Here is a 15,114-nt window from a genome sequence, read left to right on the forward strand (position 1 = left end):
CCCTTACTTTGATTGATAGCATATGTTTAAAAAATATTCAATGAAATTAAAGTTTAATACATGAGATGACAAAAACGTTAAATTATCTATAGTCAAAAAAACAAATTCAGTTTCAAGAATGTCACCTCTCCACCTTGAACTATTGACCTCAGACGGTTTTGACTATTTTAGCCATATTTTGCTTCTGATGCTCGGATTTTTTACTGGTGTATCTTAAGTCGAAAGTGTATCTGATGAAAGTGTTTTTAGAAACAAAAATTGTGCCATTCGAATATGTTTTGTCTAAAGTGTATGATTGATGGATTGTTGAAATTGTTGTCTACATAACAAATTAGTGCATACATATTCAGACTAAGAGCAAATAAATGGATAATCCAATTGGTAGGTAGTTAGGGCAATAAAATCCTCAACAAGCTATTTCATCCCATTTTTGGTAATTAATTTCAACTTATTATTATGAATGTCATACGTTTGATTTGTCTTTACTTTGTAATAACATTACCAATGCCCAATACTCTTGATAACAGTCGTGTTTGGTTGCATTGGTACATACGTTACTTCGAATGATTAAAAGCACCTGAGATCACCCCCAGTTTTGGTGGGGCTTGTGTTGTTTAGTCTTTATTTTTCTATGTTGTGTTTTGTGTACTGTTGTCTGTCTGTAAGTCTTTTCTTTTATAGCCATGGCGACTTATGAGCTATGATGTCCCTTTGTGATCTTTCTCTTATCTATAAATCGGTTTTTGATAAAAGTTACCGTTAATCATTAGCAGGTTTATGCTCATAGATCCTACATAGTTATGAGGAAGAACAACTGACATCGACACAACATACTATCAACGGTCACAACCACAAATGGTTCCCTGATACAACGAGTCTGTGATTCAATTCATTAGTGTCAAGTTTTTCGGTCTTAGATCTATTTATACCAGAAAAGTTGTTTGTTTTATCTGTAAATTTACCGATTTTGTAAAATTCCTGGTTCTTTGTGAATCATTGACGAAACGTGGATTCACATAGCGGGCGGTGCATGCACAGTAGGAGAGGCTTTCCCTCTCGATGAACTTGATCTCGTCTTTTTGGATTTCATACGATTTTCACAGGTTTTATGTTGGCCTTTGTTTGTATCTGCCAAATTAATAAAAGAGATTCGAACATCGGTAACATACTGTTCTATCTATTTTATTCATCACTGAATTACAGAACAACCAAGAGCTCACCAATAAAAAAGAAGGTTTTGAATACCAGCCGGAACAAATAAATACATGTATATAAATTTAATTTCATGACGACATAAAACATATACAATCTAAGTCTGACAGTTAAAACAATGCATACTTGTAGTTGTTAATTGTATTGTTGACTGTTATTGTTGACTAAAACTATACAATACAAAATCAATATTAATTGCATGGTCAGGCATATCGAACAAACAGAACCATCTCTTTTAATGGAATATAAGTTGAAAAAATAGCAGAACAAAGTGGAAGCTACTTCATTCTAACTGTTGAAATTGTTTATACAGATCTTGGTTTATGAAAGACATAAGGCTGATAAATAATATTGTAGAAAACAATGGGGAAATTTGGTCTCACGAAGCTAGTTATCTAAAACATAACTTAAATATTACTTTTGCAGTAAGTCAGTCCATCAAACCTACCATTCCACTTTACTTGAAACCGTTAGGATTCTACTTCGTAAAAATTATTTCCCCATTGCGCCACCAAATTTTTCAATCTCGAAAATGAATGCTATTGTAAGGATGACACGCTGTCAATTTAGCTCTTAAAAACCGACAAATGAATCCACATAACATTACAATTCTTACATGACACTTGTATTTTAACACACATATGTATCTACTAACTATTAATAAAGGCAATAGTAGTATACCGCTGTTCAATAGTCATAAATCGATTTAACTGAAACAAATCCGGGTCACAATCCAAAACTGAAAGGAAACACTCAACTGCTACAAAAACAAACGCCAACATACATAGAAACGGACTATGTGATAACAACAGACATATTCCTGACTTGGTACAGCACATTTTAAGAATAAATGGTGGGTTGAACCTGGTTTTATGGCTAGCCAAACCTCCCGCTTATATGGCATTGACAAAAATACCGCTAAATGACATCATGTAATGTACTTTAATGCCTTTTGTCATCTGAAAATTTTTAAAATGCCTTTTGTCAACTTTAAAACTATTGTCTGATCGGTTGTAAGGGTGAATTCTAGGAAGTAAAAAATAAATTTGAACATAAACAAATTCTATTTTAATATCTCATGGAAGGGCAGACTAAAATAAAAAACAGAGGTTGAAGACCAATTACCCTAGATAATACACACAAAAAATGATTTTTTAAGTTATGCATTTTCAAGATCCACTTGTAAAGTCTGTCGTCATGGGTTTTCAATAAAAATCTATTGGGGTGTTAGTGCACGGTGTGTCCGACTTTTCCTTCTTCTTCTTTTTTTGAGGGGGGTGGGGGGGGGGGGAAATTTCATGAACAAAATAATCAATATGACTAATGTGTAATTAAAAATTGCGTGAACTAAAATACAATATAATGCAAGTAAGAAATAAACCTCAAATTTACCATTTGAAGTAGCACAAAGCTTTTTGTGTTATTCTAACACACCTACTCTGATGTTATGATAGTTATCAAAGGTACCAGGATTATAATTTAATACGCCAGACGAGTGTTTCGTCTACATAAGACTCATCAGTGACGCTCAGATCAAAATAGTTATAAAGCCAAACAAGTACAAAGTTGAAGAGCATTGGCGACCCAAAATTACAAAAAGTTGTGCCAAATATGGCTAAGGTTATCTATTCCTGGGATAAGAAAATCCTTAGTTTTTCGAAATATTCAAAGTTTTGTAACAGGAAATTTATAAAAATGACCATATAATTGATGTTCATCTCAACACCGAAGTGCTGACTACTGAGCTGGTTATACCCTCGGGGACGGAAACGTCCACCAGCAGTGAAATCGACCCAGTGGTGTAAATAGTTATCAAAGGTACCAGGATTATAATTTAATACGCCAGACGAGTGTTTCGTCTACATAAGACTCATCAGTGACGCTCAGATCAAAATAATTATAAAGCCAAACAAGTACAAAGTTGAAGAGCATTGAGGACCCAAAACTCCAATTCAAAATTTTGTTACAGGAAATTTATAAAAATGACCATATAATTGATATTCATGTCAACACCGAAGTGCTGACTACTGGGCTGGTGATACCCTCGGGGACGAAACGTCCACCAGCAGTGGCATCGACCCAGTGGTGTATGACTCATTTAAAAGGTATTTCACTTGACCCATATACTTCATTTCTTGGTACCGTGAATTTTTAGTGTTATTATATCAACACGTAGCCTAAATATATAAAAATAATGGAATCTGAAACGAGATGACTACTACATATTTATGCTTTATAAGTTTTAAATACAAACATTCAAATCTAACACGCCTGAATATATAAAAGTATAACCGACATTCTCTTTTCGGTGAGATGACTGTCCATTATTCTTTTTTGTCGGAGGCAGAGATGCAAATCAATGCCTTCTAAATACAGTGTAATGTTTGTTGTTTTGAATTCTGAAAACTTAGTTTTTTATTATTGTATTCTTTTGTCAAAGTATTACATTAATTATGAAAATATATTATAATAAGACAGACTGTTAACATCTGTGCATGCTTTTCTGAAATTTTTTTAAAAATATTTTGAATTTTTACTACATTTAAATCTTTTAAAAGACAAACACGAGTCATTTGTCAACAGATCGCGGTGATTCTGGAATTTATTTTAAATATGAGAGAATATTTAATGTACTCCAAAAGTAGTCCTACGAAAGTATCATATATTGTATATTCTCTTCGAAGACTAGTAAATCCATATTATTTCATAGTCGCATAATAACCATGATAACAACACAACATATGCTTCACTTATGTTTTGTCACAATTTATGTATGCACTGCAATCTAAACACAGAAAAAGATAAATAAAAGATAAATAAAAACAAATACATTTTATACCTATTTGGTCTATGAAATTTAAAAAAATAATGAAATTTAAATAGAGTATAAAGGAAGGTTTTATCATAATGAGTTTTGACCTTGTTCAAACAAAACTGATGTAAAAGTACTTTGCTGGCTTTCAAATTATTTTTAATTGGTAGGAAATCCATTAACACCAATCAGTCATATTTGTTGTCTTTGTGAAGAAAACAAATACAAAATTGAATATACATATTCGATTTTATTCTAAATTGAATATAATTATCTGTCTAAAGAATTGTCATCTTTGTTTTATTTTTTACCGACAACATTTTTATACAAATCGGGATTATAAACGAGTTATAATATTTTTGAATTTTAGCGTAAAGGAAAAAGTTAATTTGGATATTGCATTTAAGATTTTTCAAAATAATCTTAATGTCGCAGTGCAAATTCCTTAATTTTTCCTTCAGATATCAATTGTTTTTCAACGATGACTTTGAACTATGTGATACATATAATATAAAATCACAAAACTATATCAAAGTTACACGTATGTCATTCATAGAATATTTTAGCATACGGTTCGTGCACTCATACCAAAAAATATAGTTATTAGCAGGATATCAAGAGCTTGCAAATGCAATATGATATAGTGCGATGAACAGTATGATATCCTAAAACTATTAACGAATACATACGAACTCCACTGCATGAAAACTCATCTTTTGATTGACTTTTGTGTATAATGAAATACAATCAAAAGACTACCTTCCTCTACAGATAATATTTCGTCGCCTTTTTATTGACAAAATACCATCTTTGACATTTTGGTAAGTTGAAATGTAAACAAAAGACCATCTTTGACATTTTGTGAACCTTGAAATGTAATCGACAGACAACCTTTGACATTTTGTGCATGTCAAAAGGTATAGAATAGACAACCTTTGACATTTTATGCATATCAAAAGGTATAGGACAGACAACATTTGACATTTTGTGCATGTCAAAAGGTATAGGACAGACAACCTTTGACATTTTATGCATATCAAAAGGTATAGGACAGACAACCTTTGACTTTTGTGCATGTCAAAAGGTATAGAACAGACAACCTTTGACATTTTATGCATATCAAAAGGTATAGAACAGACAACCTTTGACATTTTGTGCATGTCAAAAGGTATAGGACAGACAACCTTTGACATTTTGTAAATGTCAAAATGTATAGGAAAGACTTTCTGTGACATTTTATGCACGTCAAAAGGTATAGGACAGACAACCTTGCACATTTTGTGCAAGTTAAAAGGTATAGGACAGACAACCTTTCACATTTTGTGCATGTCTAAAGGTATAGGACAGACAATCTTTGACATTTTGTGCGTGTCAAAAGGTATAGAATAGACAACCTTGGATATTTTTTGAATGTCAAAATGTATAGGACCGACTTTCTGTGACATTTTATGCACGTCAAAAGGTATAGGTAAACTATTTATGACCCCCCCCCCCCCCCCCAAATTATGACCGAATGTAAAATTTGAGCGGGAAGTCATCTGTAACTTTCTGTACATGTAAATACAGAGGACAAAAACATTATACCCCACTTTTTGTCTACATTTATATGGGATGACATGCAAACGTGGCATTTTGTGCATGTTGAAATATTTAATAAGGAACATGTTTGATTCACTCTGTGTATTTTTAAGTGTAAAACAAAAGACAATCACATTCAATGTTTGAGCACAAGAGAACAAAGATCATTCAAATTCAAATATGTTTTCATAGCGATTTAATAGGCCCATCTCGTCCTGAACTGAAAGTTATTTAACCTTGTATAAATAGTCGTGTCTATAAACCAATCTCAGCAAAACTCTCTAATACCATTGTCTACAGGATGTTTCGCTGAAAGAGTATAAATCTACTTCACTATCTTAAACTGTTGAGAAAATATTTGACCTTTCTCCGATACTTTGTTACGTGATAAAATTTACACATCTTTATATATTTGAAAGGATTTTCCCTAAGTAATGATCTGTAGTGATCAAATAGTTTATTAAAAATTTGTATGATTTGATGATACATGTATAACACCTGGTTAGAAGAACCATGCATGAACTCAAGCTTTTTTAAACAAACAAACATAAATAATTAGCAGTGGTATATAAATAACTACAATAAGTGTAACGAAATTGTTTATTTAATAGTAAACTTAATGTTTAATTTGTTTACATTTTACTGTTTCAAAGCAATAACTGGCATGTAAGATTAGTACAACACACTGCATTAAGACACTTATTCTTAATACCCAATACAAAAAGAATACTCATAGCATCATAAATATCTACAATAATCAAATACACTCCATAAAAAGTACTTTCTTTAAAAAACACAAAAGAGTCATGACACATTCATGAAATTAAATAAAGGAATCATGACAAGAAAATATTGTAATTTTGACATTGTCATATAATCAATTTTCTTAAATAGTTGTATTTTTTTGTACAAAGTAAAACAATATGATTACAGATTGTATCATTATAACTGGATCCATATTCATAAAATATGACGCTCTCTTGGTGCAACAATAATTACATTTCTGCTGTTAAATTTTGCTTTCGCATGAACAAACCTACATTTAATTCTGTGGACTGGTATAAATAAAGCAGGCCCTTCTTGAACAAATAATTCTGAAGACCATATTTCAATCGGTTTACCATAATAGTGCTGTACAGAAGCAGGTAAATTCTTGTACCAATTTACTTTCGCTATTGTAAGTTTTCATTTGTATGACATCACGTTTAGTCATGACGTCTTTGCACCAAAATTATTCGTGAAGTTTTTCAGAATTTTTTAATTGTCATATTTATACATTTTTTCGATTTATTGTCAAATTTATACATTTTTTCAAGCTCTAACATATCATTTCGTTTTGTTATTACTACGCCTCCCCAGTATGACTGTATTTTCGACTGTCAAATCGACAATTGACGGTGGCAACTCTTCATTTACAGTACAGTTATTCCTTAATTATTTTAGTAATTCAATTGGCCAAAAAAAAATCTTTAATGAACTCTGATGTTGTAGAATGCTGTGAAACAAGGGTACAAGGATGGAGAAGAAAAAGGTCTCTGTTGGAGCTTTGAAGGAAAAAGGTATTATTACAATATTTGATCAGCACCTAAAATTTTGTTTTCACGTAATGAATGCTTGTGTACAAAGCTTAAGCAAATCTAATGGTCTAAACCTGTTCTACTGTGTTGACAAGAAGGAAAAAACGTTGATGTTGGTTGTTTCAGGCACCAGAGAATTTTTTTTAACCTGTGCATGCAAATTGAAGACAATGTATTGTTATAGATTTTACAATTTATATGTTGTCTAATAAAAAACAATGTTGAATTTGAGTCTAATACACTATATGAGTTCATAGTTTTTAACATATAATTCTATATGATTTATGTGATGCCTAGTAAATTTGTAGTAACTCACAATGCATTACAGTTCATAGTGTCGATTGGTCAATTTTTCAAGGCTGTGTTTTATTTATTAGTATTTTGAAAATTACTATTCAAATGTAATTAGTGGTCTCAACCTGTATGTGCAACTTAGCTAAATACACTTAAAAGACAAAAATTGGATTACAATATAGTTATCAAAAACTTGATATATGCATTGATATAATAGGTATACTCAGTATATACATTAGCAAGAATGTACATGTATATGTTTTTCATTTCAGAGTTAGTGATGCAGTAAACAAAAATATGACATCACATATTGTGACATTTGTTAAAGGCTGGAATCCAGCATACAATGACATCACCGTATTGAATTGTAAGTGGATATGAATTTCAAAAGCTTACAGTAGTCTTTACTTTTTCCTTGTATTTTATTAATTGTAAAATGAGGAAACATAATTTACAATCTGATCATTCTGTTAAAGAGAAGAGTTGTCTCTCTTTAGATACAAATAAAATATTATAATTAGTTATTTAAAATCTACAATTGATGTATGATTTGAAGATACTAATTTAATAATAATAAAATAAATGCATGCAGTTACCTAGGAACCCAGCCTGATTAAAATAAAACCTCTCAGCGCTCCCATTTTCTGATATGTCCCCAATGCACTTTGATTTCAATCACACTGCAAGGAAACATGTATTCTCATTTCACATTGATTGTTAATACACCTCCACAAAATGCACCCACTTTTTTAGAAAGATTTGACAATCTATAGTGTCTAGACCCAAGTTTGATCCCTAGATTTTTAATAAAAGTGGTATTAGCTATAAAGAATTCATATATATATATATATATTTACACATCATGAATTTTTATTATAAAACATATAGTCACAGATTTGATTGTGCTACTGATTTTTGTAGGTGCAATGGCAAGATATTTTTTAACCAAGAAGCAGCAGCAATCTGCTATAAGCAAGAACAAGTATGAGGGTGAAAAGAGAAAAAGAGCTCTGTATGAAAGGAAAAAGGAGGTATGTATCATTATTTACAATTTGCTGTCACAAAAGGAGCCCAGAGCCTAACACTTGTTAAATATACTGTAATTGTAGTTATTTTCGCGATGTATTTATATTCACAAATTTCGCGGTTGGTTTATTGTTGCGAAAATAAATACACACGAATCTAAATCCAACTTTTTAACTGAAAACTTACTGTTCATCTATGCATGTAAACTTAACCTTACGTCGATGACATGACATGTTTACAACCCTGTTTATCCGATTAATAAACAAAAAAGATTAATATCAACAGGAAAAAGTAAAAACCAATTAAAGATCAAAGAATCAATAATGACTCGAGATTACCTTGAACCATATGACTTTCTATTGTTATTGTTATTGATTGATTTACAAACATGTGTGTATAGTAGCAGACAATGTTTTTTAAAGCTTTACTGTAATGATTTGATAATAAACAAAATTTCATCTATAATTAGATATTATGAAAATAAAACAAGCACAAACAAATACACAAGAAGATAATTTACAAATAACCAAATTTACTACATTTTGTCATTTACCGAGTGCGACTCTTGCAATACTGGACATAACCGAAACTCTTATCAAACTGTCATCTTTTACATTCTGAAATGCATGCACTAATCACCCAGTGTGCAATACAGTATACCTGAGGGCTATTTATGATTTCACTTTAAATACAGTTCAGATTTACACACAACTATAAAACAATTTTTTTTATTATTTTTGAGAAAAAATCGTGAAAAGAAATACCCGCAAACTTGTTTGAAATACACAATACGCGAAAATAAGTACCTGGGAAAAAAAGTACAATTACAGTATATCTCTAAAATGAAGAAACAAGTTAATCAGATTGCCATAATATATTAAGGTAGATGGGGTGTCTAAATTATAATCCATAGAATTTTTTAATAATAATAATAATAAACCCAATTTTCTGCCATAACACAAAAACTACACCATAGAATTTTGAGATAAAATTTGAGAAGATAACTCTATTATTATGCTTTGAGATAAGAACAAGAAAAAATGGGGTCACAGGACTCGTTTTCTTGCTTCATAATGAAATAGGTAAATTCATAACACATTCTATTGTAAAAGTAATTTTATCTGAATTATCTGCCCTTACATTTAATTGCCTCCCCTTATGTGGCAAAGTTATAAAAAATTGAATCAAACATTCAACCATAAATATAATAAAACATGTCATATTCTATATTGAAATGAAAATTCTTTCACATGAATTACCTACTACTCTCAAAATTTGCACATTATATTAAAGATCAAGACCGATTGTTTTCTGGTATTTCAAAATCAAAGATGGAGGAAGACACCTTATCTACCTTAAAGGTCACAGAAGCTTCGTAACTTTATATACTATTGGAAAACACTTTTATTCATTTAGAACTGTAACTTGGTTTTCATTAGGCAGTCATTTCATTTTAGCTCTGTTACTGGCAACATGCACTAATTTCGACACTATAATTATACAGGATAAATGTAGGCAGGTAAAATGAATCTTTTAAAATCATTCATTTATATGAAAATAACACTAATTGACAGATAATGTGTTGTTATTCTCTCATCAGTCATAAGTGTTGGGGAAGCATCAACATTCATTATGAGAATAGGTGTTTATCATATAATGCCAGAAAAGTTATTTGTGAATAATTCATGATCAATATTTAAAATGAATATCTTTACAGAGCTCCAGATAAGCTGCGTATTTGCGTGATCACGCAATAAAAATAATTAAAAACCCAATGCAATTGCCCATTGCAGGGTTCAATAACTCAATTAAGTCAAAGGAAAACCCAATTATATGCCAAAAACATGGGTTCTTAACGCTTTTATTCGCTATCGTTTGCGTTATTTACCCTTACTTGATTACAGTCGTCGCGTAAATCTATTTTTATAATATTTATAATTGGAAATGTCCTTTCGTTCTAAAAATAGAGCCCTGCATCAAGTAGCAATGGGTCCCTGTTGGAATTTTCCGTTGCTCAAAAGGTACACGTGTTTATGAAAACATTTCGATCTTCTCGGCGTTTATCCAATTAGCGTGTGACATGCTGTCATATTTTTTCGAATTGCTCGGGATTTATCATAACATACAATGAATTAAAACGAAAGTAAATGTCCGGTAAAAATATTGAATAGAAGCATGTTTTCGGCTTCTTTTTGATAGCTGAGGGAAAGTTATGATGATAACAAGACTCAGCTAGTGATTTTAGGAAGCGGCTATTGAACGCACGGGCGTGTTTGCGTACCATAACGAGAACATTGCTAGAGCGATAATCACGGGGTTCCGTCAAAAACGAAATCAATTGGAAAAAGTGAAAGGCCAAATCAATTATGACATGATATGTAGTTTGAAAGCATCGGAAACCAAAAGTTCTGATAAGGGACAACTTAACCCAGATTTATGTAAATTGAATTAAACGAAAACAGTTTATATATTATTTTTTTCATTTTAGTTGATGAGTGAATACATGCACATATCCGTTTTTTACGTCAATGCAGCTTGACACTTTCTTTGTTTTGGTCTAATTGTTCTAGATGCTTAAGATAGTTGTCTTATTGGCAAGTGCAGTATAACATTGTCATTTATTTACTTGATGTTGCAGGATTATTTGTAAATTTAAGTTGAATGTGGTCTCCGTCATTATAAACCACCCTATAAAACTCAAGGTTTTGGGGTATATCTTAAATCTGGAAACTACTTTTTATTTTTATTAAAAAGTAGATCTGGCAAATAGGTGAAAGGACTGGCAAAACTTTCTTACAGCACCTAAATTTCACATATATTACACAAAAATCTAAAAACTTAGCCACACCTACCCCAACTATAATTAAACTGTAGGGTGATCATATGGGATCTAGAAAGGCAATTAGTTCCTGTCCAACTAGTGACACCAGCTGCAGTTTACATAAGTTTTGAGAAAATACAAAACTGACAGAACGTTTAAAACGGGACACAAATGAAATGTACAATTGCTCGTCAGTGAATAAACCAAATAAAACAGCTAGCACATATTCTACAAAGAAAGAAACACATTTGATGGAAACACATCTGGGGTTGATATAATGTGATTATAACATGCCTAAATATTCAATATTGTGTTGATGAAAAAACCCAATACATTAAGGAGCTTGGTGGTGAAAAACCCAATTTGATATTTGCTTGAGGGGTGAATTGGAATTGATAATGCAATTAAAAAACTTTATCACCCAATTACATAAAAAAATGGTGGGTAAAAACCCCAATTTGTGAATTCTTATCTGGAGCTCTGTCTTTATGAAAGACTCATAGATAATACTCCTTGTACAATTATAGGACATTTTAAAATACACAGAAAGACTCTGAGAAAGAAAAGATATTTGTTCCATGAATGTGAAAATGACTATTTTGTTATGATAATATTTTATAAGCTCAATCATGTACCACTTTTACCTAGCTATAAGGTACAGTGACCTTTGTTCTTTCAATATCAACTTAGTTGTCAGGTTTTGTTGTTAGATTGACTTATTCAGTATTCAGTTGGAGTAAATTTCTTGATTAAAAAAACAGCTTACAGATACACAGTGTGTAAAAAAAAACAAGAGAAAAAAAATTGTCTTTTTAGGGATAATGACTACTGATGATGATAAGATAATGACTAAATGTCAACATACAAACCCTATTTTTTGTTTCAGTACTGTATGTAACCAAACATCACATTATTTTTAATGCTTACAGAAAATTGTATTTACTAAATGAATCTTTTAAAGGTTACAATTCTATATGTTAAATCTTTTTTTTTTCAGAAAGCAAAAAGAAGACTAGTAGCACTTGAAAATCATGATATTAGCGCAGTAAAAAAGGCCAAAATTACAGAGGCTTTAAAGCCAATGTACATGTCCTCAGATGAAGAAGGCCAAGAGGGTTTTATAACCCATCAACCCTCTTGGCAGTCGCCCAAGTTCAAAGAGTATAAAGCCAAATTGGATGGAGCATATTTAGATATATGCTCCACCAAGAGCAGAAGACTTTTGCAGACCAGAGTCATAGGGGACATGAACAATAAAGAGACCCCAGATGTGGGGGATAACTTGAAGTGGATGATCAAATAATAATTAAAAAACAAATTAAAAAAAATGTTTTCATTTTGTTGCAATTTTGGTGCGATTCAAGTGCATAAAACAAATTAGCAAATATGAAATGACTATTTATAGATGAATTCTTAAGTTATATAAATATAGAAAAGAAGGTATGGTATAATTGCCAATGAGACAACTCTTCATAAGAAACCAGATTACTTAGAAATAAACAACTACAGGTCACTGTACTGTCTTCAATGATTAGCAAAGACCCTACCGCAAAGTCAGCTATAAAAGGACTTGAACATGTTGAACAAATAACAAGGCAGTAAAAGTAATCACCATTTACAAGAAGACCCTATGGACTGGTCAATTGAGTCTACTCAAATGCAACAATATATTAAAAACTTGCCATTGGACAGGTGATTTTGCAAAAGAAACTTAATTCAAATGCTTCATTGAGGGTATCACACCCTGAACACAATACAACATGTAAACAAAAACAGTACACACATTTTACTACAGGACAAACCACTGATGAGGGTATAGAAGATTAGAGCAGGAAACATTATTATTTGACTAAGATATTAGGTTTACGTTTGTGATAAGACTTGGCCCCTTAAGACATGCAGAAGTACAAAACGGCTGCATTCTGGTGACCTTCTTGAATTACAACACTCTAGAAAGCTAAAAATGTAGGTCTCTTTTATGTCAAAATTGATATTCAAAAGGTCATATTTGACTGACATTTTTATGCCTTTCATCTCAAAAGTTCACCTTGTTTTTTTTATAAAATGCCATCAAATGTTGACCTTTTGCCTATCTTTTGTCATGAGTTGCTTAATTTGAACTTGCTTTGATACCCAAACATAGTTTCTCTCTGCATATTTCATAAAAAAAAAAGAGGTGCTATGCATATGGAAATCTTGCCTACCATGCTTTTCTTTTGTTCATATTTTATCAACATTTTGTTTCCAAAAGGTATAAAATTGTTAATTTTTTTGAACAAAAGGTACTATTTTGAGGATCAAATTTATCCAAAAGTCTAACTTCTGTTTTGATATGGATACATTTGGAATAACTAAAAGTCCATCTTTGATATACATATTGTCTTCCTTTTTAAATACTAAAAGATGCCCTTTTATACATCTTATGACAAAAAAAGTCCATCTTTGATACTGTATAACTATTGTCTTCCTTTTTAAATACTAAAAGTTGCCCTTTTATACACCTTATGACAAAAAAAAAGTCCATCTTTGATATAACTATTGTCTTCCTTTTTAAATACCAAAAGTTGCCCTTTTATACACCTTTTGACAAAAAAAAAGTGGGCCATTTCAACTGCCTTTTGAATCATCAAAAGATATACAAAATGTCTACCTTTTGTAACTTTTGATTTTTTTTAAAATGTGAACAAAATTGGATAAAAGGTAATCGAAAGAGGGCCTTTCCTTTATCTTTTAGTCGCATCGAAAGACTATTTTTGGTGCAGTGCTCTAAGGAAAATTCAAAACAGAAAGTCCCTTATCAAATGGCAAAACCAAAAGCTGAAACACATCAAACGAATGGAAACCAACTGTCATATTTCTGACTTGGTACAGACATTTCCTTATGTCGAAATGGTGGATTAAACCTGGTTTTATAGCTAGCTAAACCTCTCACTTGTATGACAGTAGCATGAGATTCCATTATATTGTCAACAATGTGTGAACAAAACAAACATAATAGGTAAAAATGTCACAAATAGGGTACAGCAGTCAACCTTGTGTTATAATCTTAATCACTATAAAAAAACAAACAAATATGCCAACAAAGAAAAAAATTGGCATATAGACAAAGCACATCAGCAAACATGAAAGACAGAAATAAAAAAAACGAATGTGCAACAAACCATTTTTTTATAATATAGAACCAAATCCATTAATATCATATCTATACCACAATGTGATTGTACATGTTGTATGCATAATGATCAATATATACTTCATTTCTTCATGACTTATTGTATTGAAAAGCAAATCTAACTCTTGGTCCGTCAAGTTTTATAGTTCGTTCATACGTGTAAAACTGCATTATAGTTCTGAAACCCTTCGGAGTCTACAAGAGGATAAAGGCAAATTTAGTGTTTAAATATTTTATTGATTTTGAAATGTTCAGTCTTTGCAGTATTCTTTCAATGTAAAACATATAAAAAAGATATTTGCTTGTGTAATATGATTTGTACCATTGCATTTTAGATAAAATATGCAATTTTATAGTTTTAAAAAGCATTGAAGAGTTTTACTACAATCGTCTCCACCAGACACTGCATCTTCGCTCATGAATGTGCATTTTAATAGAGAAATATCGTAAATAAAAGCAGAACATTCTGTATCAATGTGGCAAAGGTAAGCACATCTAAGACGTGTTGTCACTGGTACAACAATTTTCATTTCTAAAAACGAGGTTCCAGAATACTTGTGCTCGAAGGTCCCCATGTTGTTTCCATCTAGAAATATATGAAAATAGCAATGTAGTTTTTACC

The 15,114-nt window shown here is 31.3% G+C and overlaps 1 protein-coding gene across 1 annotated transcript; it reads left to right on the forward strand.

The window, feature by feature from the left end:
- The first annotated feature begins 6,571 nt into the window (after window positions 1-6,571).
- Window positions 6,572-12,639, forward strand: LOC127723886 (uncharacterized). Its single transcript, XM_052230602.1, has 5 exons — window positions 6,572-6,610; window positions 7,094-7,161; window positions 7,746-7,840; window positions 8,395-8,504; window positions 12,318-12,639. Exons 1-5 carry the CDS (start codon window positions 6,572-6,574, stop codon window positions 12,621-12,623), a joined length of 618 nt encoding a protein of 205 aa, XP_052086562.1. The 3' UTR covers window positions 12,624-12,639.
- Window positions 12,640-15,114: the final 2,475 nt, after the last annotated feature.

Source organism: Mytilus californianus, unplaced genomic scaffold (genome assembly GCF_021869535.1).
Source record: "Mytilus californianus isolate M0D057914Y unplaced genomic scaffold, xbMytCali1.0.p SCAF_13, whole genome shotgun sequence".
NCBI classification, from domain to species: domain Eukaryota; kingdom Metazoa; phylum Mollusca; class Bivalvia; order Mytilida; family Mytilidae; genus Mytilus; species Mytilus californianus.